General features: G+C 46.9%; 3 protein-coding genes across 6 annotated transcripts; 2 read left to right on the plus strand and 1 right to left on the minus strand.

The window, feature by feature from the left end:
- Positions 1 to 5272: 5272 nt before the first annotated feature.
- LOC118095817 (mpv17-like protein) lies at positions 5273 to 12021 on the plus strand. Of its 4 annotated transcripts, XM_060281648.2 has the most exons (6): positions 5340 to 5425; positions 5631 to 5848; positions 7663 to 8148; positions 8236 to 8306; positions 9036 to 9065; positions 11182 to 12021. In XM_060281648.2, the coding sequence occupies exons 3-6, from the start codon at positions 7701 to 7703 to the stop codon at positions 11386 to 11388; spliced, it is 756 nt and encodes a 251-aa protein (XP_060137631.2). In that variant the 5' UTR covers positions 5340 to 5425; positions 5631 to 5848; positions 7663 to 7700; the 3' UTR covers positions 11389 to 12021. The 4 variants fall into 4 exon arrangements, with proteins under 4 accessions (XP_034992977.3, XP_034992974.3, XP_060137631.2 ...); XM_035137086.3 differs by lacking the exon at positions 5631 to 5848 and having other exon boundaries at positions 5273 to 5425; positions 7715 to 8148; XM_035137083.3 differs by lacking the exon at positions 5631 to 5848 and having other exon boundaries at positions 5295 to 5425.
- Positions 12022 to 12250: 229 nt separating this feature from the next.
- On the plus strand, positions 12251 to 20165 carry IZUMO2 (IZUMO family member 2). Its single transcript, XM_088655849.1, has 6 exons — positions 12251 to 12622; positions 14701 to 14775; positions 14937 to 15023; positions 15761 to 15781; positions 17330 to 17410; positions 19613 to 20165. The coding sequence occupies exons 1-6, from the start codon at positions 12385 to 12387 to the stop codon at positions 19738 to 19740; spliced, it is 630 nt and encodes a 209-aa protein (XP_088511975.1). The 5' UTR covers positions 12251 to 12384; the 3' UTR covers positions 19741 to 20165.
- A 1180-nt stretch (positions 20166 to 21345) lies between these two features.
- On the minus strand, positions 21346 to 27575 carry IZUMO3 (IZUMO family member 3). The gene is made up of 7 exons (XM_088655850.1): positions 27279 to 27575; positions 27107 to 27184; positions 25434 to 25523; positions 23658 to 23675; positions 23429 to 23509; positions 23083 to 23173; positions 21346 to 21542 (listed from the first exon to the last, which is right to left on the minus strand). Exons 1-7 carry the CDS (start codon positions 27502 to 27504, stop codon positions 21485 to 21487), a joined length of 642 nt encoding a protein of 213 aa, XP_088511976.1. The 5' UTR covers positions 27505 to 27575; the 3' UTR covers positions 21346 to 21484.
- Between the last annotated feature and the right edge of the window lie 65 nt (positions 27576 to 27640).

The following is a 27640-nucleotide window of genomic DNA, read 5'->3' on the forward strand; positions in this document are numbered from 1 at the left end:
GGTTAATAGGGACACTCAGGTGGGCTATTACTGCAGCAACTAAAAATCTAAAACTTCACTCTTCACTGTTCTCTCCTTTTCTGTTTCTTATCTTGGGCTCTAGTTGCAGCTAAGCTGTAAAGGCATAAGGGATAAAGAAGAATTGGAGCCTTTTGGGATCCGTCCTTTCGTTAAAACGAAATCCCTAGAAGGACGGACCCAGCTCGCTCCTGCCAATCTGCGCAGGAGTTCTGAGCAATCTACCCAACCTTATTCCGTGTTCCTCTGCTCTTAATCTTCGGGTGAAGACGCCCCTCTGCCATGTTGGGTATGACCCATGATCGGAGATTGCAAGTGCGCCCGTTCCTTTTTCCTACTTTGTATTCCTCAGTTCCGACCTGACATTGCGTAGGCAAGCGTTCAGTAGGATCTGAGTCTAGTGTGTAAGAGGCAGGAAAGTTGCTGCAGGACCCTAGGCAATTAATGACCAGGAGGGGGTCCTTAGGTATCTAGCCACACCAGCCACCTAGTTAGCAAGTGCACGCAACAGGTAGGCAGGAGACGGTATCGTCTGTTGAGTGAGTCTTAGACTCAGGAGTTTAAGGTATAGAGTGTCCCGGATTGGAGGGTCTTCTACCCGCACTGCAGTATAAATAGGCCAGAGAGTTAAACATGGGCGCCCAATCTTCTAAGGAATTCCTACCCCAAACTCCCAACCGGAGCAAAGCACAGTGGAAGCTTGGCTCTGGTAGGGACTTTGAGGGAGAAACCCCTTTACAATTTGTCCTCCAAAGTTGGAGTGATATCCCTGGAGCGGACAAGCTAGACAGAAATCGCTTGCAAAAACTTTGCAAAAAACACTGGGTCCGCTTTACCATGGACCACCCAGATGAGGGGAAATGGCTACCAGGAGGTTCCTTTAACATACAGAGAATCTCCACTTTAAAATTGACCCTGGAAGACCAGTACCCCCTTCAGAATGTTTACACGTTACATGTTGTCTGTTACTGGGTATGTGTGATGTCTGTTAAGTGTATGTGCGTCTGATCCTTGTGTCTGCTATAGTTCATTGTTCCCCTTAAAGTAAATGAGAGATATAATCCAGGTTTAGGAAATTAGGGGTTTGTGTTTAAAATTTGGCCATGACACCCACAGACTGCCTTTTTAAGCACGCATAGTTTAAAATAATATAATAATAATGCAAGCTTGCTTAAATAATCTTATGTAAGGGCTTGATCAACCCAAAAACAATGGCAAATATTTAAAAGAGTGGAGGTAGTGTGTAAAGGTTTGTTTTAAAGAGGCTGTAGAAGGCCATTTTTTCCTCTCCAAAAGTAAAAAGAGGGAGCAGGATGAAGGAAAATAAAGAGTTGTAAGTTTGAAAATGCTTGCTCAATGCTTTGAAAATATTTTGAAACTTGAAAATGTTCACTTCATGAGGTGTGCAAATGTTTGTTATTGAGAGAGGCTCTAAAAGGGAGTCTTTCTCCAAGTGACTAGATGAATATTGACTAAAGGAAAATTGAACAGCTATTCCAATAAAGGTGATTTGTTTGTCAAAGGTAGAGCTTCCATAGCCAGGAATTGTCTATCTGAGTCTAGTTTTAACTTCAATTGTGTTGGACAGAAGGGTTATTGTTGGGCTCCCCATATCAATCTCTTAAGAAAAAAACAACTCATCTGCTCAAGGGTTCTGTATAAAGTTGGTATTTTCATTCAAATCTTGTGAATCCTGTATCTTAGAGGGTTAGACTAAATGACCTCAGGGTCCCTTCTAACCCCCATTTTAGAGCTATGTGAAAGGCAATGTGTCTGATGTGGTGATGGGTTGAAATTCAGCCCAGCTCTGCTTTCTGGCAAGGAAAGATTATTGGTTTTCAGAGTTGGAACAACATCTGAAGGCAGCCCTGTTTAGGGAAGTTTTTAATGACGTTTTAATGCATTTTAAATCTTTTGATGGAAGCCGCCCAGAGTGGCTGGGGAAACCCAGCCAGATGGGCGGGGTACAAAAAATAAATTATCATTATCACCATCACCATCTAGCAGTTAAATCAGGTGGACAAACTGCAAAGGGCCTCTGGACTTGACCACGTAGTGCAGCGTTTCTCAACCGCTGTTCGAGACGCTGGCTGGTGTGCCGCGAGTGCGGCGACGAGAAGGGCGATTTGGGGAGAAGGGCAATCCCCAAAGCGAAGAAGACCTCAGGCCTGGCAGCTAGGCCTCTTCCCCACTCGCACCCCGCGCCGTCTCCTAGCAACTGGCCGTCGGCGGCGCTGATTGGCCGGCGCGGCTCCCACTGCCATTTTCAAATGGCTTTTTTTTTTTGCTGAGGCGGCCAGGCGGCCCTCCTCCCTCAGCCGCCACCATTAACCATTCTCGTCCCGGGCTTAAGCGGAGGCGAGTCTGGTCTCGCCCGGCATGGAGAGCAGCCCTCTGGCTGAGAAGCCCCCTCTGAGGAGGAAGGGGAGGCGGCGGCAGCAGGCGCAGCGACGGCGGCGCGCTTCTATTCGAGACCACCGGAGGGGCCTGGCAGGCCTCCTCCTCCTCCTCAACCGCCTCCTCCTGCGGGCGGTAAGTGCCCCCTCCCACCCCTGCCCTGGGTCCTTAGGGTGAGGGGCGGGTGACGAATAAATTCATGGTAATAGGAATAATAGTAATCGACGAGGGGGGGGCAGGCGGTGTGAGGTGCTGGGGGTGTTGACCCCCTCCCCAATATTATTCGCTTCAAAAGGAGGGGGGCGTAAGAGCCTTCAGCCCCCTACCCGTCACAGGGACGATCCGATTGCATGGCCGCCACCACAATCATTATTGATTACAGTACTATTGAACCCCAGGCCCAGTTTTCTCCCCGAAAAGGGGAGGGCGGCACAGAGTTGGTGTGCCTCGTGATTTTTTCCATGGAACAAGTGTGCCGTGGCCCAAAAAAGGTTGAGAAACACTGACGTAGTGTAATCACAGCCACCTGGGACTTGCAGTTCAATTACAGATTTGCAGTACGGCATATGCACATATGAACCATGGCCCCAAACATCATGCGGATTGACTATGCATACAGTCAAACCGGCTGAAATATCTTCTGCAGCACTTACAACACACAGGAAGCTCTGAATGCGTCTTTGAATCGCCTCTGGTTTAGGAAAGATTGCCAGCTAGATAAGAGCCGTTGTGTGTGTTGTGTGTGCTTGTTTTAGAAAGGCAGGATATAAAGGTTTAAATAAAGAAATTTATAAATAGCTCTAAAAGTAGAAGACTCCCACCCACCCAAACCATTCAAGGGAGTCAGTCCCTCCTACCAAGTACCCAAGAGGTCCCCAGCAGCAGAGATGAGGCTGAAAAGATAAGAACGAGAAAGAATTATTAGCACAATCTACCACTGGGCCTATTTTTGCGCAAGCCCTTCTGAAAGGAATAGGTGATTGCATCGACTCTGCATTCTGGGGCACCGGCTCATTCATTTCTATGGGGATTGCGCAAGAGAAACCTGGCTCCCTGCACATGTGATAAAACAGCGCCCCCTGGTGCCAGAACAAAGAGGCTCATGGTTTTATTTTCCCAGTACAGTATTGTACTAATTCCCAGAGGCTGAGATCGTAGCAAATAGCACTCCAGAGGAAAGAAAGGCACCAAAAAACAGGTTGTGAGAGGTTAAGATATGTTGAACCTGTTTCAGACCGAGCCCCAGGAGGTGAGTACCTTAAAATAACAACAACCAGTGCTTTTTTTCTTAAAAAAATATTTAGGGGTACTCTCACTTTCCTGTTGCACTCCTGTCTTCCACTGCCTCCTGCAGTTTGGTCAAACTCATATTTGTAGCTTCGAGAACACTGTCCAACCATCTTGTCCTCTGTCGTCCCCTTCTCCTTGTGTCCTCCATCTTTCCCAACATCAGGGTCTTTTCCAGGGAGTCTTCTCTTCTCATGAGGTGGCCAAAGTATTGGAGCCTCAGCTTCAGGATCTGTCCTTCCAGTGAGCACTCAGGGCTGATTTCCTTCAGAATCGATAGGTTTGATCTTCTTGCAGTCCATGGGACTCTCAAGAGTCTCCTCCAGCACCAGAATTCAAAAGCATCAATTCTTTGGCAATCAGCCTTCTTTATGGTCCAGCTCTCACTTCCATATATCACTACTGGGAAAACCATAGCTTTAACATTTTTCCTAATCATATTGAAATACTGCCCCTCAATGAGGCCAAACTTAAGATTCACAAAATGTTTAGGGGTATGCGTACCCTTGCGTACCCCCAGAAAAAAAACAGTGACAACAATAAAAATAAATATAACAACAGCAGCAGCAATAAACACCACATTCAGATGGGCAGATAATCTGCCCATCTGACTGTAGTGTTTTTATTGAAATCACTGGTATAGTTTTAATATAATATATATATAATTCTATCAGAGTTTAATTGTTTTTAAATGATTGTTTCTTCTATGTTTTAAGCAGTACGTATTTTTAGCTGTAAGCCACATTGAGTCCCATCAGGGAAAAAGGTGGGATATAATTAACTTTAACTACGGTAACTTTAACTACGGTAACTATAATCCTTTAAAAATATATATAATAATGTAGTTGTCCACTACAAAGAATTATGGGTGATATTCAATCTTAGTCTTGTTCAGAGTAGAATCCATTGATTTCAGTCTGTTGATTTCTGAGATAACTATAATTCAGTATCACCCATAATTCCTTGTGGTGAACAACTACACTTTTATCTGATTTGTCTATTGGTTTCAGTGGGTGTGCTATTCTGAGTAGGGCTTAGGCTGCCTATACAGCCCATTCTTTCCCTCAAAGAATTCTGGGCTCTGTAGTTTATTAAGAGCTACTGGGAATTGTAACTCTGTGAGGGGTAAACTACAAGGCCCATAATCCTTTGAGGGAAAGAAAGTGATTTGAATATACTTTTACAGGTATTTTTACAGAGCTATCACCCTACGTAAGCAATTAGGAAACGGTATGACACAGAAACATACAAATAAATAAATCCCATGCATCTCTAGAAAATTTCTAGAGGGCAGCGTAAGTATTAAGATTAAAGAGGAAAGGGGGAGAGCTTGGGTAAATAAGGTTTGTGTGTCTGTGTGATCTATTGATTCAGCCAGCCCTTTCCCAGGTCTCTCTCCCAATTAACTCTGTCTTCCCCAGACATGTCTGTTTGCAGTTTGGGACTGGGTCTGATATTCTATTTGGTTCTCAAATGGGCTGCCAACTTCCTCCCTCCACAGCTGCTTTGCTTTCCCCCCACAACCAAACTTTCTTAGTATGCTGCAAGGATTGGCTGTTCAAACCATTGGGTCTCTCCCACCCCCCTTCCCTGCTCTCCTGCCTGTCTGCACCCTTATACCATGTGTCCGGATATTTATAGTTCTGTGGAGCAGACAAGCGTGGCTGACCCGTCCCTTATCGCTTCTCCTAGCCTTAGAGGAAAAGAAGACAGAGCATTCGGGGTAATAATGGCTGCAATGCAATGGGGGAGGAAAGCGGGTGGGCTTGAGAGAGACAAAGAGAAGGGGTGTGTGAGAGAGAAAGAGACAGAATACTGACTGAGATGAATTTCTTTACCAATCTGGGCTGTGGTTTGTGGCCCTGCTCTGCTGTGCGAGAAATGCACTTTGTACGTGCTCCCAGGCACACTTTGCTTTCTGATTACAGTGCTATCTCAGTTTAAGAACAGTCCGGTTTAAGAACGATTTGGTTTACAAACTCCACAAAACCGGAAATAGTGTCCTGGCTTTAGAACTTTACCTTGGTCTAAGAACGGAATCCGAATGGTGGAAGGGCACCGGCGGCAAGAGGAAAGCGCACCTTGGTTTAAGAATGGTTTCAGTTTAAGAACAGACTTCTGGAACGGATTAAGTTCATAAACCGAGGTACCACTGTATTTCATATGTCCCAGCATTGGATGTCTCTGCTAGAAAACAAGTGCAGGCTATGTCTTGATTAATATGTTATATATGTCAGATTTTCTGCAAGAGGACAGAACTTTGGTTAAAACTGAGTTAGAGTGACTGGTGAGGACATGTTCAAATCTTCAGTCTGCCACCACAGAGCTCACTGTCTAGCCTTGGGCCCATCTCCTTCTCTCGGCCCAAGCTACTTCACGGGATTGTTGTGAAGAGAAAAGGGAGGGAGGAGAGAAGACAGAATAGAAATGTAATAATTAAACAAATGCTCTAACATATGGCGCCGACTAACAAGCTCCTCAATTCCGATTTGATCCTGCTCGCAGATGTCTCCCCCTAACCTTTCAACCAAAATGATGTGGATTCCTATTTCATTCAGATCCAGTCTTTCCCACCTGTATTTATGATGGCAGGGGGGATTTTTTTAACATTATCCTTTTGTCCTGCATTAAAGGCTGTGGCAGAAGAGGCTCTGTGGAAGGTGTGTGCATACATCATGCCCGTAAAGGATAGCGCTGCTTCGTCACAGGGGCCCAGAGACAGCAGAGGCGGCTGCAGCCTGCAGAAATGTGCATTGCCGTGCAAGTGGAATATAGAAGGTTGTCTTGCCATAGGAGAAGTGTGTTATTAGAGAGAGGCCTGAAGTGGATGTTAGGCAGCACATAGAATTCGGGGCTGCAGCGTGTACAGAACACACACCACATTTAAAGTGCATGGCTTCCCCACAAAAAGAATCCTGGGAACTGTAGTTTATTAAGGGGGCTGGGGATTGTAGCTCTGTGAAGGGGGAAACTACAGTTCCCAGGATTCTTGGGGGGGGGGGGAAGCCATGTGCTTTAAATGTGGTGTGTGCGCCTGCTGCCTGTGTTTGAGGTGTGTGGTGAATGTTGAGGCCTTCTCGCTGCACGTGGGTGAAAGTGCATAACCCAGTGGTGCACAAAAGTTACACAGGGGTGTGAAGCGCCAAGTATTAAAATGTGGAGATGACATGATCCTGTTTGTGTAAAGGGCGGGCAGCATTAAGCAGGTGCAGAAATACCCCTGTGTAGGTAAGTATTTATACTGTGGTCCAACAGGAATCTGGCCAAGGATGTTGCTTACACAGATCTGTGATTATATAAAGTCTACGATCGGGTTTATTCCTGTTTCTTTTGTAAACATAAACTAGCTTCAAACTGATTTAACTAGAAAGATCAGTTATGTGGTGAGGGCACTGGGAATTTCCTCCCCTCTCGTCCTTATAGATTTATAACTACTAGGGTTATTTAAAGGGGAAATTCAGGACACTTAAGAGCCATATAGTCTAGGCATGTCTTCAGAAAACACTTGTCACTTGGCGCATACTTTACGGGAGGAGATGTTGTCTGTGAGAGAAGTAGCCTTCCAAACGCACCCATATCAAGGCAACGTACAGGAGACTATTGAAACAGCTAAAAACACTTAGAAGCAACACAGAAAATGCTAGGTGTGTTTTTAAAAACAATACAAAATAAACAACAGTGGCAGAGATCTTTTCATCCAGCTGGGAAAGCCTGTTGGAGCAAGAATGTCTTCAATTGTTTCCAGAAAGTTCAGAGAGTGGGCGCTTGTCGTATATTGACAGGAATGCTATTCCACAGAACAGGGCAGCCCCACTGGAAGCCCTGCTCTGAGTAACTGTGGAGCAATAAATAAATGCAATATTTTTTTGTTTTAAAAAGTATATGGAAGAAGGTGATCTTTAATATCCCCAGATCCTAAGCTCTTTAAGGATTAAACCACATCTCAAATTTTTCACACAGCCTTCTGGCCTTGGAAGATAATAGCCACATGCCTTTCCATGTGCGTTTCCAGATACATACCAGCAGGAGGCGACATTGCAACCCACCTGAGCAGAGCACTCCACCACCTAGTGGCCATCTCAGGGAACTGCACTTCCGCCACACCAGCTCTGTACTGTATTCAAATGCACCCTCTGCTTGGTCTGGTACATCGCCATCCTTGGCTGGCAAATGTTGTTGCCTATGGGACACTGTTTTCAGCCGCAGATGCAGCCCAGCAGAAGTTGTCTAAGCCGTGCCAGGATCCCCGCAGACATGACGGTTTGGATCTGAAGCAGACGGCAAAAGTGGCGCTGGTTGGGTTCACGTTCCACGCCAACTTCAATTACGTCTGGTTCCGGAGCCTGGAGCGCCTTCTTCCAGGAGTGAAGGTGACCACGGTGATAGCAAAGGTCACTTGCGACCAGGTCATCGCTGCGCCAGTCACCATCGGGGCTTTTTACACCGGTGAGAGACAGCAGGGGGTGAAGAGGGGGCTGGAGGGGGCTGGAGAGCTTTTTGGAGGTGATGAGTTTCCTTCCCTCCCTTTCCCAGGTCTCTCTCTCCTGGATGGTGAAAGCAACATATTTGGGAAGCTGCAGGAGAAGTTTTGGCCAACGTACAAGGTAATAATAACAGCTCTGCAGATTCTGTGCTAAGGTGTTACAGCAAAGAAACACACAAACAGGAAAAAAGACAGCATTGTGGCACCATAAAGACTAGTTTTTCAGTATCCCAGGCCGGGCTGGGACCTGGAGGGTCACTGTTGTTCAACGAAAAGACCCGAAAACGGGGGCTGGGATTCAAGTAAGTTGTTGTGTGCACAGAACGAGGTCCCAAGAGCCAGACAGAGATGCCTAGAGGGCCAGATTAATGTATTGAGATCAGGGGCAACAGGAGATTCAAACTATTAACTGTTCCTGAAGCAGTGTTCCTGCTGAGATGTAGGGGGGGGCACTATCTGAATTTCCCAGAAACAACTGAAGACTTTTCTCCTGTCAAGATTTCCCAGCTGGTTGGACAGGTCTCTGCTGGGTGGGTGTGGGTGTGTCCATTTTGTATTGTTCTTAAACTAATCTTCGGTTATTTTTGTGACTTTTCAGTTATATTTTGTACCTCACCTTGGGACAGATGTGGAAGCCGATTCATAAATAACACAGATAATAGTTTGCGCGCACAATCTGCCAGCCAATTTGTTAAGGTAGCTTCTGACCTTGATGCCTCGGGAGCGGCTGCTGCGGACTCTGCAGGCAAAGTCCTGCGGCAGCTTAGTGCGAAATCCAAGCACTGTTGAGGAACCCCAACTTTAACCCTTGTTAAATTTGCTACTTATTTATTTATTTCCCCCAATTTAGGCTGGTGTGCTGTGCTGGACCTTGTTCCAGGTAAGTATTGTGGCCCATTCTTTCCTTCCCTGAATGAGCTAAGAAGCCTTGCCAGCTCCCCACCCCCACCCCACAAACAGAGCTCCTGTGCCAATAGACAACTGCAAGACAGACAAGCAGGTTTTTCCTGTCATGGGGATAAAGCATTAGGGAAATATTCCCCTGCTTCATCTCTGCTAGTCAGGGAGCTTCTGAAAAGCAAACCTAAAACATTTGAAATGCCTCACTTCTTTCCCAGTTGCCCTAGGAACACACTGGGTTTTTTGAAGCCTGCCAAGAATGTATTGAAATTGCTTATTTATTCCAACAATCTGTGCACTGCTTAATCATAGCTGTCTTTCAGGAGACCCAAAACAATAAAATTACAAATGAATTAAAACTACAAAAACAGAAACAAAATTTAAAAATGACAAACTTAGTTGGTCTCTAAGGTGCTGCTGGAAGGAATTTTTTATATTTTGTTTCGACTACGTCAGACCAACACGGCTACCTACCTGTAACTATAAAAACAGAATTCAGTTAGAAAGGCTGCTGGAGGGTGGTTTTGCTTTGTTTTGGGCTTTATAAAGTCCCAGAAGTTCAACAGAGTGGTTGATATTTTGGGACCAGCCCCAAATAGCCACCAGGAAAGCAGCCTTGTACCCAGTCATACCATAGCTCAGTATAGTCTACTGCAGGCATCCCCAAACTGCAGCCTTCCATATATTTTTGGCCTACAACTCCCATAATCCCTAGCTAACAGGACCAGTGGTCGGGGAAGATGGGAATTGTAGTCCAAAACATCTGGACTGGAGGGCCGAAGTTTGGGGATGCATGGTCTACTGACTCTATGCAGATTGGCAGGAGCTGTCCAGGGTTTCAGGCAAGGATCTCTCCCAGCCCTGTGGAGAAGCTGGGAATGGAACCTGGGACCTTCTGAACGCAAAGCAGATGCTCTACCACTGAGCTACCGCCCATGGACTTTGAGAAGGATTGCCCTAAAAGAGACTGACTAGAGATCCAGGTGACCCCAAGGACGCCCTTTACCCTATGACCTTCATATATGCTAATATCTGCTTTGGAGGTCCTGCTCACATGCCCATTGGTAAGGCCTGTTAGGCTAGCATACGTGAGAGACAGGGACTTTTCGGTGGTGGCCCCACAGTTATGGAACTTCCTTGTGATTGGCTTATGCTTGGCCGCTTCAGCACAAGCTTTTAAGAGCGCCTTGAACATCTCTCTCTCTCTCTCTTCATTGCTGCCTTTTCTTTAGAGTGTTAATGACTTGTGTGACTCTGAGCAGTTTCCCCGAAATAATAACACGCCTACTTTGTGTGCTGCCCTAGCGCATCCAGGAGCACTCTTTTTATGTACTTCTTTTTCTGAGGGTTTGGCCGTAAAGAGCAGTTTATAAGATATTTGAAAGAACAACAAATAAATATGCGATAAGCGCAAGAGGTATCACCGCTAGACTTAGAGGCACACACAGAGCTACCTTCCCCAAGACCAGGCATAGGCAAACTCCGGCCCTCCAGATGTTTGAGACTACAGTTCCCATCATCCCTAGCTAACAGGACCAGTGGTCAGGGATGCTGGGAATTGTAGTCCCAAACATCTGGAGGGCCGGAGTTTGCCTATGCCTCCCCAAGACCATGGGATGCAAATGACCCCTACCTCTCAGGTGGTTCAGATGCATTCCCACAGTCACTAGGGGTCATTCACATTACTGTAGAAGCCAGTTTCATAAGGAAGAAAAAGAGCCCAAAAAACCTGGGTGATGAAGCTGGCCACCCCCTTTATAGAATCCACTGCAGTGTCTGTTGCTGTTGCCATGTCAGACAAAGGTCAGGGAGCTCCAAATCCCCACAAAGCTCCCTGGGTGACCACTTTCACGCGTCCTGGCCTACATTATGGGGTTGCTGTTGGGATGAAATGAAAGTTGGGGGCTGGGAAGAACAACCACCACCTTGTACAACACCCTGAGCTCCTTGGGTGTGTGTGTGTGTATAATCAGTCAATAAAATAATATCAGGAACAATCAGAGCAAGTGCTGCCGTCTAAGAACCATTGGCGGTTTATGTTCCTCCCTCCTCCCTCCTCCTCTCTCTCTCTCTCTCTCTCTCTCTCTCTCCACCAGGCAGTGAATTTTGCTCTTGTGCCCCCCCTGCTGCGCACAGCCTACGTGGGGGCCTGCTCCTTCCTGTGGACGGCATTTCTCTGCTACCTGCGCCAAACTGATGCCCACGACACCACCTCCCAGCTCTTCCAGGCGTTGCCAGGCTTGGCCGGGCTGTTTCCATCCAGGGCAGGAGAGAACCAAGTAAAGATGCCGGCTGAGAAATGACCAAAGGGCTGCGCTGTGGATTTTTCGGCGCCCCATCTCCATTTCTAGTTCTTGGTCTCTGCAAACTTTGCCCAGGGAATTGAGGGAGATTTGTCTCCTTATACTAACCCCTTCACATCCACCTTCTTCAAAACACCGCCTGCTCCTCCTGCTGCCACTGGTATAGGGACATACAACTACAGATGTGAGAAGCAGGGCCTTTACAACGATGGCCCCAAGGCTAAGAGAATGCTCTTCCCCTTGAGGCCTACATGCCTTCTGAAAGACATACCATGAGCCATCTTTTAGGGATGCTGTAAAGATTGCAGCAAGATTAAGAGGAAGAGGAATGCTTTGAACACTCTAAAAAGCTTTATAAATTCTGGCTGCACCCTGGACAAACACTGGGCAGTTGAACAGAAGGTCATTATTCCCCTATCTCTCTTTCCCCACTCTTTTCCCCCAGCCACATAATGTCTATGATGTCAACAGTGTCTCCTACCAAATGTAAACAAACTATGAAAAAGAACCTGTGAATTGAAAGTGGAGGCGCTGCATGTTTCTTCTTCCTTGTTTTGTTACGCAAGAAAATCTTCCAATAAGAACAAATTTAAAACAACTGAATGAATAAATGCTGGCTGCATGCACACCGCATATTTAAAGAACATTTTTTCCTCCAAAAAATCCAGGGAACTGTAGTTTGTCAAGGGTGTTGGGAAATGTAGCTCTGTGAGGGTAAACTGCGGCAGCCAGGATTCTACCCGTAGATGGGGCATGTGTGCTTTAAATGTGTGATTGGAGTCAGTAGGCTTCTGAATATCACTTGCTGGAAACCACAGGAGGGGAGAGGGCTCTAACCTTGGGGAGGAAGAAACCCCCACCCCCACTCCGCTCTGAGAACTCAGGTGTCCCTATCTCTGTCCTAACCCTTGTTAGATGTCCCTTCCATAACTCGCCCCCATTGTGATGTCACTTCCTGCGGAACCTTGAGGCGATCTCATTCCGCTTGGCTCCAGCATGCCTCCCCCAGGACTGCTTTGGCGGCTTCTGCTTCTGGCCTGGTTTCCCATAAGCCTCCGGGGCTGCCTGCAGTGCGACCAAAAGTTCAAGGAGAATGTGGCCAAACTCCGGACAGAGGTTGTCCCGAGCAAGATCCAGGACAGCCGCCTCAAGGAGCGGGCCGAAGTGCTCCTCAGCGGTCTTGAGGGGAAATTCTTCCAGCACTATGCCACAAGCCAGTTTTCTGGCTTGGCAGGTATACAAGTTCCAGCTCTGCTTAGCTCAGGGTCCACACTAGGAAATCAGGGGGCCTGAATTTCATGCTGATCATCTGACGGGGTGGTGAACTGCATGGTTCTTACCCGAGCAGCATGAGTCATAGAATCATAGAGTTGGAAGAGACCACAAGGGCCATCCAGTCCAACCCCCTGCCAAGCAGGAAACACCACCCAAGCATTCTTGACATATGTCTGTCAAGGCTCTGCTTAAAGACCTCCAAAGAAGGAGACTCTACCACACTCCTTGGCAGCAAATTCCACTGTCGAACAGCTCTTATTGTCAGGAAGTTCTTCCTAATGTTTAGGTGGAATCTCTTTCTTGTAGTTTGAATCCATTGCTCCGTGTCCGCTTCTCTGGAGCAGCAGAAAACAACCTTTCACCCTCCTCTATATGACATCCTTTTATATATTTGAACATGGCTATCATATCACCCCTTCTCTTCTCCAGGCTAAACATACGCAGCTCCCTAAGCCGTTCCTCATAAGGCAGCTAAGGATTTCTTATAGCATTTCTGCCAGTGTGGCAGCTTCCAAGGCATTGTTTCCAGGCCTTTGACCATTTTGGTTGCCCTCTTCTGGACATGTTCCAGCTTGTCAGTATCCTTCTTGAACTGTAGTGCCCAGAACTGGACACAGTACTCCAGGTGAGGTCTGACCAGAGTCATCCAAGGCTATGTTCGCTGCAGGGAAAATGTGATTTCTTTATCTAGTAGGGATGGAGGAGAGAGCAGCTTCCATTTGCATTTAACGCCAGCTGACCCAATTTCCACTTCCCGAAACAATGCGTGAACCAAAGTGCAGCTTTCCATCAAAATTCACACTTCTCCAAATGTTGCGATGCAGTTTTAAAAAAACAAAACTGCACAAATGTGGGGAAACAGCATAAAAGTGCATATATCCCTAAAACAAACCTTTAAAAAAATGCATTATGTTAGCAAGAATAATCTTAACGGGGACTTAAATAAACAAACTGACACAGAAATGTTGTAAAAATAAGAATCCAAAATGGTCGCAGAAGTGCATTCCCTACCAGCTATAGCCGTGTGTGGATTGCAGTGTGAAATGTAGCTGTGCAAGGGTGACAGACTGGATACCGCCCATCACATCTCTGATAACGAACAACGTCTTCCCTCCCTCACCGTACCCACACCATTTAATGAACTTTTCAAAAAAAAAAAAGGACGTTTTTTCATGTATTTTTCTTCGCCTGCATCACCTGAGAGCTCTCCCTCTCCTTGGTGCACAAGGAATGTGGAGCAGTAGTGGGGTCCTCATGCTGGCATTTGCTAGGACAAGATGGGTGAGGTGGTGGCAAGGGTTTTTTTTGGGGGGGGGAAGAGTTTTGAATTGGCAGCCCTGCTGGGTTGGTGGCAAGGTCAAAGGAGCTCCTGCAGGTCTGGTGCCAACCAAAAGTTCCCCCAGTGCCCTGGCTCCCAGCACCCATCTTTGCTGCCCCTTTGCTTCACCGCATCCCCTTGGGCAGCAAAGGACAAGGACACAGAAATTGGAGGGAGCAGGAGACCGGAGAGTGGCAGAGCTGGTGAACAGGATCTGCTTCTTCAACCTGCCGTGTAAAACTCTGGCTGTGCACACACTTCTCACTGGTTTGGGAAGCGGTGTACGCATAGCCACAGCCCATATCTATTCTGTTGTTCAAAGTGTTTTTCCACTAGCCAGCTTTAATCCGAGTTTGAGAAAAAGAACGACTTGGCTGCGTCTTAATCCGGTAATGTGTACACAGCCTGTATGGGTGTTTAAAGCCAAGTTTTTATCTGGAAAGATGCACGATGCAGCTCTGCCTGGCCTTCCAGACTCTTAACAGCTGCCTGGTATTCTTGAAATCCCTCTGCCCCTTTCCCCTCCCAATTGATGCTCTCTGCATATTCAGGCTCCTACAGTCTATGAGCATCCCCAAACTTCGGCCCTCCAGATGTTTTGGACTACAATTCCCATCTTCCCCGACCACTGGTCCTGTTAGCTAGGCCAAAACATCTGGAGGGCCACAGTTTGGGAATGCCTGGTCTACAGTCACCCTTTTACTCTCCTTTCCCCCCAGTTAAGAGCAAAGTTGACGCTGTGATCCACGAGGCGAGGTTCAGCACGGAAAGTCTGCTCCAAACCCACCTGACAGGTGAGGATCCCAACTCCTCTCTCCCGCAGCTGCCCTTTTGCTGGGATTGAAGCTCCTAGGGCCTCATTTGCCAGAAAAAGGCCTCTTGGTCATTTACAGAAGGAATTCGTAGAGGGCTCCCAATGTTACACACATCCTATGTATTTTGATCTACCCCCAAGACCAGGCTCTGTTGGATGAATTGGTTGAATTCCGGAGGAAAACGACTATGAAGCTCAAGGAAGCTTTGAAGGAACACCAAATGAAAGGTAGCAAGTCCCCCCCCAATTCCATGTATCATTTTATGTATTTTGTGTTTTTATGTTGTGTTTTTATGTTGGGGACGCAGGTGGCGCTGTGGTTACACCACTGAGCCTAGGGCTTGCTGATCAGAAGGTCGGAGGTTCGAATCCCTGTGATGGGGTGAGCTCCCATTGCTCGGTCCCAGCTCCTGCCAACCTAGCAGTTCGAAAGCACATCAAAGTGCAAGTAGATAAATAGGTACCACTACAGCGGGAAGGTAAGCGACGTTTCCATGCGCTGCTCTAGTTCGCCAGAAGCGGCTTTGTCATGCTGGCCACATGACCTGGAAGCTATACGCCGGCTCCCTCGGCCAATAATGCGAGATGAGCGTGCAACCCCAGAGTCGGTCACGACTGGACCTAATGGTCAGGGGTCCCTTTACCTTTACCTTTACCTTTACCTATGTTGTGGTTTTATCCTGAGAGATGCCCTGAGACCTGCGGGTATATGGCGGTATGCAAATTTTAATAATAATAATAAGAAGAATAAGAAGAATAAGAAGAAGAAGAATAATGTATTATAGATTTGAACGCTGTGCCAGGAAAAACTCCCTGCTTTATTGCAGGGTTCTGTTGATTGTATCGACGGGAATATTTCTGCCCTGCGGTAACGCTTTGGATGTGGAAAGAAAGGAATCTGGGGATAATAGAATATTTGGGGCATGTGCACTCATTCTCGGACTCTGCTTTTCTTCCCCTCACAGCTTGCGACAAAGCTGGTTGCGGTGAGTTCATCTGGTTGCCTAGCTGGGTATTAAGAGGAAGGGAACCCGGCAATTGAAAGCAAATGAGAACTGTTGTGGTTCTGTGGTGGGGAGGACACATAGCATGTGGCGTGGGAGCAGCTCAAGAAAGCCAGAGTCTCTCGCACGCACATGGCCCAGGGAGGCTGAGGAGGCTTCCTCCAGTTCTGCTGTCAGCTGTGTTTTAGGCCTCAGGAGAAGAGGAAAGGATGGAGAGAAGAGAGGGAGGGTTGCTAGGGGGCCATCTATACAGCAGGAGTAGGGAAACTTTGTGATCCCAGGGGCCGCATTCCAAAGTGGGCGACCTTCCGGGGGCCACACACAATGTGATTCTCAACTTTGCTCAGCCGCACGCAAACCAGAGGTCTCCACATGTACCTCTCCATATATATATATATATATATATATATATATATATATATATATATATATATATGGAAATGCTAGAGGAGGGTGTGGAGCAGTCCAGTGATGGGTTTTCCCTTGGGAGATTTCTAAGGGTTAGACGGAGGCGTGGATAGAGGGCTGCATTTGCCCCCTGGGACTGACGTTGCCAACCCCTGCTGTAAAGACGTTAATGAAAGCAGTGGATATATTGTCAGGGCTGAATTTAGGAGAAAGACAACCGAAAGGATTGTCTTACAAGGAAGAATTAGGGGGCATTTGATTCGGGGTGGGGGTGGGGGGCATCTACCAGAGGCAATTGATTCAACTACCCACCCAGCAAGTAAAAAAAAAAATTAATGCCAGCAGTTCATCTTCACCTGTAAAACAGACCCAAGTTTTGCTAGTTTTGCATTAATTTTTTTTGTAGGTGTTTTTAATTTGATGGAATAACAACCTAATGAGTGCCATGACTGAACAAAGAGATGCCCGAGATTCTCTTCACATCCACACCCTACATGGCTTCCCTCAAACAATTATGGGAGCTGCAGTTTGTTAAGAGCCCCCCATTCCCCTTTCAGAGCTTCAATTCTCAAAGTGGTTTATAAAAAAATCAGTCTCTCTTCCTAAGGAGCTCTAGCAACTGTGGCTCTATGAAGGGAATAGGGGAACAAACTGCCGCTCCCATAATTCCTTGGGGAGGGAGGCCATGACTGTTTAAAGTGCTATCCTTGTGCTTTAAACATGGCCTGGGCCTAGACTGGCTTGGCCCTATATGTAAGGTTGCAATATTTTGAAGAGCAAAAGAAGAGAGGACAATATGACGGCCATTCAAAGCAAATAAAGGCCATGTGTCTCAATTTTTACCCCCGAAAAAGAGGACGTGTCCTGGAAAATGAGGACACATGGCACTGCCCAAGACACATAGAAAGATCCTGCCCCGTGTCTTGGGAATTTTGCAAATCCCTGGACTGCAGTGTGTTGGGATTGGATGTGGTGGACCTTGCTAGAAGATTAACATCCTTGCTCAGACCTGGGTTCTGTAGGCGTACGTTACTTGATACCATCCATATTACTCTCTGTTTGGTGCTTCTTCACACTTTCTCTCTTTCTCTTCCTCCATTTCCCGGACTCCTGATTCCTCAGGCTGGCTCAACTATAAAGTGCTCAATTGCAAAGGATGCCAAGAGACCGGCGCCGTTTGCTTGTCGCTAAGCCAGTGCTTTGGTAGGTAGAAAGAGGAATGGTTCACTGGCCTGGACAGTGTGTGTCTGTGCAGGAGTTTGCATGATAATGTGGCAGAGAAAGTGGGCTCTGGGTTTGCATGTGTGTCAGACCCACTGACGGTGTTTTGGGCGTGGCCAGGGTTAGGTCCCACTGACAGCAGGGTCCCAAGGCTGTCTGCACAAGCAGATCGCGACAGCCCAAGCAAAAGCAATAACCCAAAGGTTACTCACCAGCAGAGGAAGTCCAAAGATAAGGTAGCCATGGCCCTGCACTAATATGAAGACATCCTTCCAGCAGCTCTCTCAGCCTGGAGTCAAGCAGGAGGGGCCAGAACCCCACCCACAGCACAGCTGTAGCTTCCTAGAAGTTTCTGGAAGAAGTGGGTTTTGCTCACAAGGAGTCCATTTCTGAATGTGAGGGTGCTGAGCTGCCTTTTCAGGTGGCCAGCGGTCATGAGGGCTGTGGAGTCACTCTGCCTCCGTCCGAGGCAGAGCTCCCCTCCTGTGGGGTGGGACTCCCTACAGCAGGCACCCCCAAACTCCGGCCCTCCAGATGTTTTGGACTACAATTCCCATCACCCCTGACCACTGGTCCTGTTAGCTAGGGATCATGGGAGTTGTAGGCCAAAACATCTGGAGGGCCGCAGTTTGGGGGTGCCTGCCCTACAGGCTCCCCTAAGGGGTCTAGGCTTATAGATGGCACTGGGGGGGGAGAGGAGGGGGCTCCAGATCCTGATCTGAGGAGGAATCCTCTAGCAAGGCATGACACCCGCTTCCGGCCATTATCTCCATCCGCAAGGAGGGGAAGGTGATACATAAGATGAATTTGTCCAGTTTGTTTTGCTCTGCTTCCCTTCCTTGGCCAAAGTGAAGAGGTGGGAACACAGATCCCGACTCTAGGCCCAAATGCTGACAGGAGGCGGGAGCCCAGATTAGGATCCAGGTTTTGCTTCCAGGAGAATTCATCAAAAAGGTGTTACTCTGGGTGGTGCCATGTGATGCCATGTCCAGTAGAGGGCAGCACTTACCATGGGCATTCCTGCCCAAACGTTTTTGCAGGCCTGACTGAAGAAATGTCAGAACTGAAGGACAAAGGGTCTAATCTGAATTTGACATGGAAGGATGATGAAATCAGTATTTAGATGGGAAACCTGTGGCCTTCTGGACGCTCCCCCCACAACCGCTGATGGGAGTTGGAGTCCAATGACACCAAAATTTCCCCATTCCTGATTTATAAGTGCTCCACATTGTCTCAGAAAGCATTACCACAGTATTATAAGGCAGGTCGCTGTTCTTAGCCCATGTTGCAAGCGGTGGCCTGAGAGGCTTATAAACAATGGATTACGAATTCCCAGGTATCGGAAAAGGTTATTTATGTATGCCACTACTGCGGCTCGTGTTTCGCTAGCCCCAAAATGAAAAACAAACGAAGTCCAGCTCAAGAAGATTGGCAACTTAAACTGACGGAATATGTGCAGCTTGCGGACCTAACATATAGAATAAGAGAACAAAAAGAACATACGTTTAAAGAAGACTGGAAAATGTTTATTGAATACATGGAGGGAAATTGTGTAGCTACACTTGAAAACGTTGGCAGCATTAAGATAAATGCAACAGTGCAAATAAGTTTTGAGGGATTTACTAATGGTTTAGTTTATATAAAACATGCAGGTATTTATGTTGTGCAAAAATGAGCCATGGAAAGAGAGGAAGGGAAGTCACTGATATTTTAAGGTTGTCTAAGTGAATATTCTAAAATGTAAAACAGAAATTTAATAAAAATTATTTTTAACCCCCCCCCCAATGGATTATGTTAAGGCTGCCTAAAAAATTCATGGCAGAAATTTTTTTTGAATTACAGGCCTCCTTACTGTATCTACAACCCAGTCTCTTATATATCGTGTTATATATTTTTCTGTGTTGGGACTAAGCACAAACTGCATTCTTTTATGGAGTCTGTTTCGAGGCTCATGACTGTGTATGGGGAGAGAGAGAGATATTTAAAGCATATCAAAAGCACACATGGACCCCAAATCCTGGAAACTGCAGTTCACCCCCCCCCAAAAAAACCCTACCATTCCTGCCTCCTAAACCATCTCCAGTTCCCAGATTTCTTGGTGTATGTGATGCACTTTATCAGTGTGCTTTCAATGTATGATGCGTGCTCAGCCTAAAACACCGAATCTCGGGTCTCTGCATGCAGTGGATGCCCAGGAACGCCTCTCCCTTCGCTTTGGAAAGCCCATAAAGGACCCCGATATCGCCAAAACTGGAGTTGCCATTGTCCTGTGTATGGGTGGAGTGCTCTTCGTGGTGATGATAGGCGTGTGAGTATAAGCAGTAGACCTGCCTGTAGCTCAAAGTCAGGTGCACTGCTCTCCCTCTCCCAGAAAGGGACCTTGAGGTGGGGTGGGGGGGTGGAGCCCCAGAGGCATCTCATTCAGCACTCCTCAAAGGGCGAGGGAGGGTTTTGGGGGGCTCTAACTCTCTTTTCCCCCCAGGATTATCAGGTACTGGAAAAACCGGCTCTTCTTGTACGTTTAGCAGAGATCTGCCCCTTTTCTCACCCGTAAGGAAAAGGTCCTATCGAGCTTCCCAGTTGTGAAGTCTGAAATGTGGTCTACATATCTTCACTGTAACAACCTCCAGAAATCCTTTTTTTTTTTTTGCCTCCAAAATTAGTGTTTCTTCTTCTGGCTTACACCTCTTGCCCTCCAATCCTCTTCTTTTCACAAAATAAATACGCACAGACACACTCTGATAGTTGTCTGTTTTTGTCCTCCTCTCTTTTTGGACTGCAAAGATCCGGCTTTAAAAAAGTCTTCCTCATTTCCTCCAGCCCACAGACCAAGGTGTTTAGTAGGCATGAAGGTGGAATTCAATTTTGTTTGCATTTTAATGAGAAACTACCCAATTAATACCTCCTGAACCAATACATGAACTGGAACAGACACCTGCCCTTTGAAATTTGAACTTCACCGAATTTGCAGCCAAACAATACAGTATGTACAAAAATGCATTATCTTAGGGGACAATGTTAGTGGAAACAAGCAAGTACAAATGCTTGTAAAAATATGTGCATTAGTCAAAACTGCATACAAAAAAGTATTTACTAGGGGAAATTTAAACTAAGATGCTGGTGGATTTTCAAGAGGTTTTTTGTTTGTTAAGTTGCAAATCGCCATGGAAATATGGAGAACTGAATTTAAGACTGGAGAAGTGAGAAGCTTGATTGCTCCATCCCTACTGTCTAGACCAGAGCTTTCCAAACTCTGTTGCGGCACGTTGGTTTGTCGGCTGCAGTGTGTAGGTGTGTCATGCGAACGCTCCCCGTGCTCCTTCTGGGGCTGGAAAGTTCAACCTCCGCTTTGTTAGTAAAACTGAATTACTATGTCGCGAAATGATGCGTGTCTAAAAAGCGTGCCAGCAGCATGAAAAGTTTGGAAAGCTCTGGTCTGGAGAGTCTGCCTGCCCTCCCAGATCTTCCTAAAATCCACCACAGGGGCTCCCAACTCTCTCTTCTCTGTTCCCTGTGCAGAGGAAGGTGGCTGAGAAGATGATCAAGGGTCTAGAAACCAAGCCTTATGAGGAACAGTTGAGGGAGCTGGGCATGTTTAGCCTGGAAAAGAGGAAACTGAGAGGAGATGTGATAGCCATCTTTAAATATCTAAAAGAGCTGTCACTCACATGGAAGATGGAGCAAACTTGTTTTTTCCTGCACTGGAGGCTAGGGCCCAAACCGGTGGATTCAAGTGACAAGAAAGGAAATTTTGACTAAACATCAGGAAGAACTTTCTGACAGTAAGAGCTGGAACAGACTCTCACGAAAGGTGGTGGACTCTCCTTCCTTGGAGGTCTTTAAGCAGAGGTCGGATGGCCATCTGTCATGGATGCTTTAGCTGAGATCCGTGCATGGCAAGGGGTTGGACTAGATGACCCTCGGGGTCCCTTCCAACTCTATGAAATAAGAAGCAAAGATGTCCTTTTATTCCAAGTGTAAATATTTGTATTTGGTCTAACCAACAGATGCTCACAGATGAGGGGGTCCTGGAAGGCTCCAGCGGCCTCTGACGCCCTAAAGGCGCAGTGCTTTTCGCAGCATCTGCTTCTTATGCTTGACGCACACCCAGTACCTGGAAGTGTGGGAAGTGTGGTTAGTGGAGGCGGAGAAACTCCTGGGTCTTCTGGGTCCAGAATGGGGCCTGGTCTACACATGGAGGCAGAATGAGGTAGCAGAATGGTGAGATGGTGGAGCAAACTACAGTATATCACAGGCATCCCCAAACTGCGGCCCTCCAGATGTTTTGGCCTACAACTCCCATGATCCCTAGCTAACAGGACCAGTGGTCGGGGAAGATGGGAATTGTAGTCCAAAACATCTGGAGGGCCAAAGTTTGGGGAGGCCTGGTATATCACATCAGACTGCAGGTGGGATATGCCATTTCTCTTTTTGAGGCTGTGCACATTTAAAGCTCATGACTTCTCTCCCCCCCCCCCAAAAAAAGAAGAATCCAACAAAGTGTAGGTTAAGGATGCTGGGAATTGTAGCTCTGCGAGGGGTAAACTACACTTGTCAATATTGGGGGGGGGGGGTGGAGAGTCAAGTGCTTTAAATGCATGGTGTGTTCACAGCCTTAAACATTCCTCTGCATTTGAACTCCCTGCAACACAAATCACACATCAGAGAGAAAGGCTCAAGACTTGCCCTTTTTTGCTGCTTCTTGCTACAATCTCAACATTCTCCAATCTCACACGGCTGCATATGGAGCGACTGGCCAGCATTTCTTAAACATTTTGAGAACTGCCCCCTCCTCCATCTCCGGACTTGAATTTAAACTCATGTCTACTTTCCGGAATCCTCTGTATATCCAAATACCTGCACACACTTTGGGGGTGTGGTGGGGGGAAACCCCAGCCAACTAACCTTCCTAAATAAACAGAAAGCAGAAATTAAGCATGTATCAACTCTGCTTGGATTTGAATATCCTGTGCCCATAAATAAATTTTTCAAAATCTTCTGGAAATCTGGTGGCAAGAAAGGAGAAGTAATAGAAATGGGCAGGAGATTACAGGTGTGGAAACATGCCTAAGTTTACTCTGGAACCTTGAGGTTCAGAAACTAGATTTCTGGGCAGGAAATGCAGCCAAGGGGCTACGAAATCTAAATTCCACACCACATTCTATGCTTGCACTCCACAGTTCAGTAGTAGAGAAGCTCTATGGAATGCAGACAGTCCCCGGTTCAATCGACAGAGTCGAAAGATGTGGGTCAAGTGAATGGGAGCAGCTGGCAGCAAGAACTCCTGGGTTCTTTAGGACAGTGTTTCTCAACCACTGTTCCGTGGCACACTAGTGTGCCGCGAGATGTTGCCTGGTGTGCCGTGGGAGAATTACTTTATATATAGTCAATATAGGCACAGAGTTAATTTTTTTAACATTTTCTAATGGTGGTGTGCCTCGTGATTTTTTTCATGAAACAAGTGTGCCTTTGCCAAAAAAAGGTTGAGAAACACTGCTTTAGGATGGGAGAATGATGGTCTTGGGTACCACAACAGGGTTGGTGCCCAGTGGCTTCTTTGGGGAAGGAAGGCAAATGCCGGCCAGGAAACCTTGAAGTTTGGACTCTCAGATTCTACAGGAAAGGGAGGGAACTCTGCAGAGCCATTTACTCACACAAGAATAACTGAGGTCACGAACACTGACTCGCAAACAAAGAAGAGGTAAAGAACAACTTCATTATATTCTGCAAGGCGCCTGTCTTCCACTAGGGGGCAACAGAAACATCCTTTTTAGCCTCCTGCGTTGGCTGGGATGAGCAACCTTCTCTATCTTGCTCCCTCGTCCAGCCACCCAAATGGTGGCTTTCAAATGGGAACAGGAAGCGAGAGTAAGTTACATGGGGGACACGTGTTGGGGGCCAGTTCTTAACAGCCAAGAGTGGAGGTACCAATGGCCACTTTGTGCACAAGTCTGGGAACAAAAGGCAGAAGCTGGAAGCCCCCCCCCACCTGGGTCTTACCTCCACAGAGCTCTCCATCAAAGCATTGCCTGGCAATACGTAAGCAGGTCCAGCAGTCCAGGACAGGGCCCTCCGTCACCGCTGCAGAGGGGAGAACAAGGCAGGGGTCTGGGGAGCTTTGGTGGTGCGTCCAGTTCCAGTCCAGGAGGCTGTGTGGGCAACTTGGGGGGCAGGGCGGAGGAAGGGTTCTGATGTGACATAAAGATTGGGGGGGGGGTCTGATACTTACTGCAATCCTCAGAACAAGCTGAAGGGTGAGGGTGAAAGAAAAGAGAGAGGCCTGTTTAGAGACCTAAAACCCAGACAGAGGGAGGCTCACTCAGCTGGGCATGCAATTTATAATTATGTGCAAGGAATCAACTCGAAGTAATAACCCACCTCTGCCTACCAATACCACAGCAGTTCAGTTCCCCTTTTATAACAAAGCTCTTCCTCCAAGAGAGCATGTTCTGCCCCAAAATGCAAATATGTATATTTTAAATCTATGTCACCTGCTATTTTCTTGCTCCTCCATCTGCAGACCTCACGGAAATGATGGTGTTTAACGCAGGAAGTTGCTACACAGTCATTATTCTTGCGTTTGTTATTGTTCTGCATTTAGCCGTGTATTTTTATTCGTATGTGTAATTCCTGGCCATATTTCCAGGGTCATTGGCGTGTGCCCACCCTCTCCCAGGCAGTTTGCATGGTGCCTGCAGGGCCCCATCTCTCAGCTGAATTCCTTCAGATGGATTTGGCCTTGAAAGAAGGTTGCCGTCAATAGAACAGGCTGCAGTATGTGCTTTATGGTAGCGACTGTGTGTGTGTGTGTGGTGTGTTATAAGAATTTTGAGGTCACACATATATAATAAATGTTCATAAATGTACCAAGCAAACAGTACAGGAAGACAGGCCTGAAAACCGTTTTGACTATCCCAAACTGACCAGAATTAAAGTGATATCCAATTTCCCCCACCCCACTGAATCACACACACACATTTCCACATGACTAGCAACTTGGGAACCATAATCCTGTAAGCCGGAGGCTCTGCCAACTGGACCATCAATGGTGCCAGACTGCTAGCCACCTCATTCACAATGGAAGACTCCTCCGAACAAAAGACAGAGATCAACTCTTACAAAAATGTTAATTTCTCTTCATGTTTAGGAATTCACACCTGGGAGGGGTGAGAGGAGGACTAGGAGAGGTGTCAAAAGTGCTCAGATTTCTACCTTGAACCCTCCTTTTTTTGGTAAGGTATTGATTACATAGCTGTGATGTAGGAATGATGTATTTTGGGGGTGTTTCTTGGTGATGGGAAAACTGATAAAAGTGGAGGTTCTCTTTTGTTCTGGGTTCCTTCCTTGTTTTCCTGCGTGAGGGGAAGGACCCTGTTGCAACAGCAAAAATAAAGGCTTTGCTTCTCAAAATTCTCTGGTTGGTCTCTGTTATATTCTCCGACCGATGGAGAACCCAATAAGGGCTCTTGTGTACCCTATAAGGGAATAAGGGCATATTTTTGCTTATATCAGGTGCCAGCAAATGTTACACCATTCTGCAAATGTGCCCGTGGTCCTGAAAGGATTGACAGTCCCTGTCATCTACCATATATTTTGGAACGTTGTTTTTCTGTTTGCTATATTCATTTGGGCACCTCTCAAGATGATGTAACCAAATTTTGCATGATGGGTCCTGAGATCAAGGAGCAGGTTTTTGTCTAAGTTTGGATATAATTGCATGCCATCCTGAATCAGGATTGCGGACTGAATCTTTGAAAACTGCATTTAAATTAACCACTGATTTTGAAAGTGCACCGATTTTGACTGCTGATTTCGAAAGCACACTGATTTCCCCCCCTCATCATTCCTGAGCAATGCTGGCTACAAGACTGCCAGTAGCAGTATTTTATAGATAGGGAGAGGACCCCACGATTCCCGGATAAAGGGGGAAGTGAAGGTCAGGTCAGCGGATTAGAATAAGAGATGCTGGACTCTAACTGCCCTGGTTTCCCTTCCCCATTGGTACCGAGGTCAGCGAATTTCTCCAGCGACTGCTGCAGGCGGCTTCGCAGAGATACCCGGAGCTGATACAGGGAGAGCTGCCACAGGAAGACGCCTGAGGAAGGAAACAGAACTTAAAGTTTGTTAGAGGGAGATAATTCCTTAGATGCTGGGTTAGAATTTTAGCTTGACAAAGCTGCACAGCACATAAAGACCTAACCCATCACATGTTAGATTTAGGATTAGGGTTAGGAATAGACTTGGAATTAATTCTGTCACTAAAATATCTATCCTGGCTTTGTGGACTTCCACCAGTGGCTCATCTGGGTTTCGGGCAAGAGTCTCTCCCAAGCCCTTCCTGGAGAAGTGGGGGATTGAGCCCGCAAAAATGGATCTCTACCATTGAGTGACAGACCTGCTTTCGGTCCGGGATCGAATCAGGGGTCCTCAACCTTTTTGGATCCATTTCCTTTGGAAATGGAAGGAAAGGCTGGGGCACCAAAAATACCCATTTCACACACAAAAACTGGCTATGCTCAGAATCCCCTCCCCCTCAAAGTAAAACACGTACCCCCTAAACAGCAATAAATAAATAAAATTAGGGGGCAGGGGCCTTAGCAAACACAAAGCGGTTTATGAGGACCCATAGTGCCATGCTGGGGACTTGGTTAGTTAAGTCGTGAGCGCAGGAGATCAGAACTTCAAAGCTTAGGAGAACCACCTAAATATTTGGGTGGTCTCCCCAGCCCACTCCCTATGATGATTTAATAGCTATATGAGATTCAGCGTTTAAGTAGGACTGGGGAAATTTGTCCATTTTCGTTTCTCTCAGTTTCTCATTTTTCCACATTTCCATATCAGTTTGCTCTTTTTTTATATTAAAAAAAGTCCTCCAGAAAAATTCTCAGCATTTTAGAAGAAGAAGAGTTTGGATTTGATATCCCGCTTCATCACTACCCGAAGGAGTCTCAAAGCGGCTAACATTCTCCTTTCCCTTCCTCCCCCACAACAAACACTCTGTGAGGTGAGTGGGGCTGAGAGACTTCAGAGAAGTGTGACTAGCCCAAGGTCACCCAGCAGCTGCATGTGGAGGAGCGGAGACACGAACCCGGTTCACCAGATTATGAGTTCACCGCTCTTAACCACTACACCACACTGGCTCTCTTTTAGTGTGATCTCTCCCCCCCCCCCATTTTTGTGTGCTATTTTGCCTCACATAAGCATTTTGGCAAAGCAATTTCCCCATATAGAATGCATTTCAGTATGCTGTTTTCATGAATGTATGCATTCATGTGGAAAGCCCTCCCATCAGATGTCAAGGAAATAAACAACTATCTGACTTTTAGAAGACCTCTGAAAGCAGCCCTGTTTAGGGAAGTTTTTAATGTTTGTTGTTTTATTGTGCTTTTAATATTCTGTTGGGAGCCGCCCAGAGTGGCTGGGGAAATCCAGCCAGATGGGCGGGGTATAAATAACAACAACAACTATTATTATTATTATTCCCAGGCAAAATTTGGCTGGCGAGCTGCATTTCAAGATTTGGAGAGGTGCGAATTTGGGGAGACAGCTGTGTTTTTGTAGGTGTAAAATAGGTTAAGTACATATTTCAGAACAAACGGCATCCAATTTCTAACCTACAACCCAATCCCAAATGCAATCCCATACCCCCAGCTCCTTCTCTCCTTTTCCCCAGCTCACCTTTCCAGGCTTTGCTGCTCTTGAGGTCCCTCAGCTGACGAATAATATCTGATTTGATAGACATCACTCCTCGGACATCTGCAAAAGAGGCATTGGTGGCTGTAACCTCAACCCTCCTCCCCCCCGCCCCAGATGTTACAGCCCTGCCGACGCTTCTCTGCTCAGTTCGCACCCAACACTCGCTCGTGCATCTTCCGGAGGAAGGTGCCGTGCAGGTCGACAAAGGCCTGGATGTGCCGTTCTATGAGGGCGTCTCGGTCGGGGAGGTCTGCTGGGAGCATTTCCAGCAGCAAGGTTGCCACAGAATCCAAGAAGCGGCGGTCACACTGAAGGCAGCCAGCCACCGCTTGGAGGGAGAAGAGCCAAAGGGGGAACACCAGCAGGAACTGGGGTGCCATTGCCTCTTCCCCTACACTGCAGCCAGTGAAAACTCATCCGTGAAGCCAGGAACCACTGAAAAGGCAACTACCTCCATGACACATGGAAACGTTGCCAAGGAGAGAGAGAGTAAATAGACAGTGTGTTTGGCGCAAG

Source organism: Zootoca vivipara, chromosome 12 (genome assembly GCF_965207765.1).
Source record: "Zootoca vivipara chromosome 12, rZooViv2.hap1.1, whole genome shotgun sequence".
Classification (NCBI taxonomy): Eukaryota; Metazoa; Chordata; class Lepidosauria; order Squamata; family Lacertidae; genus Zootoca; species Zootoca vivipara.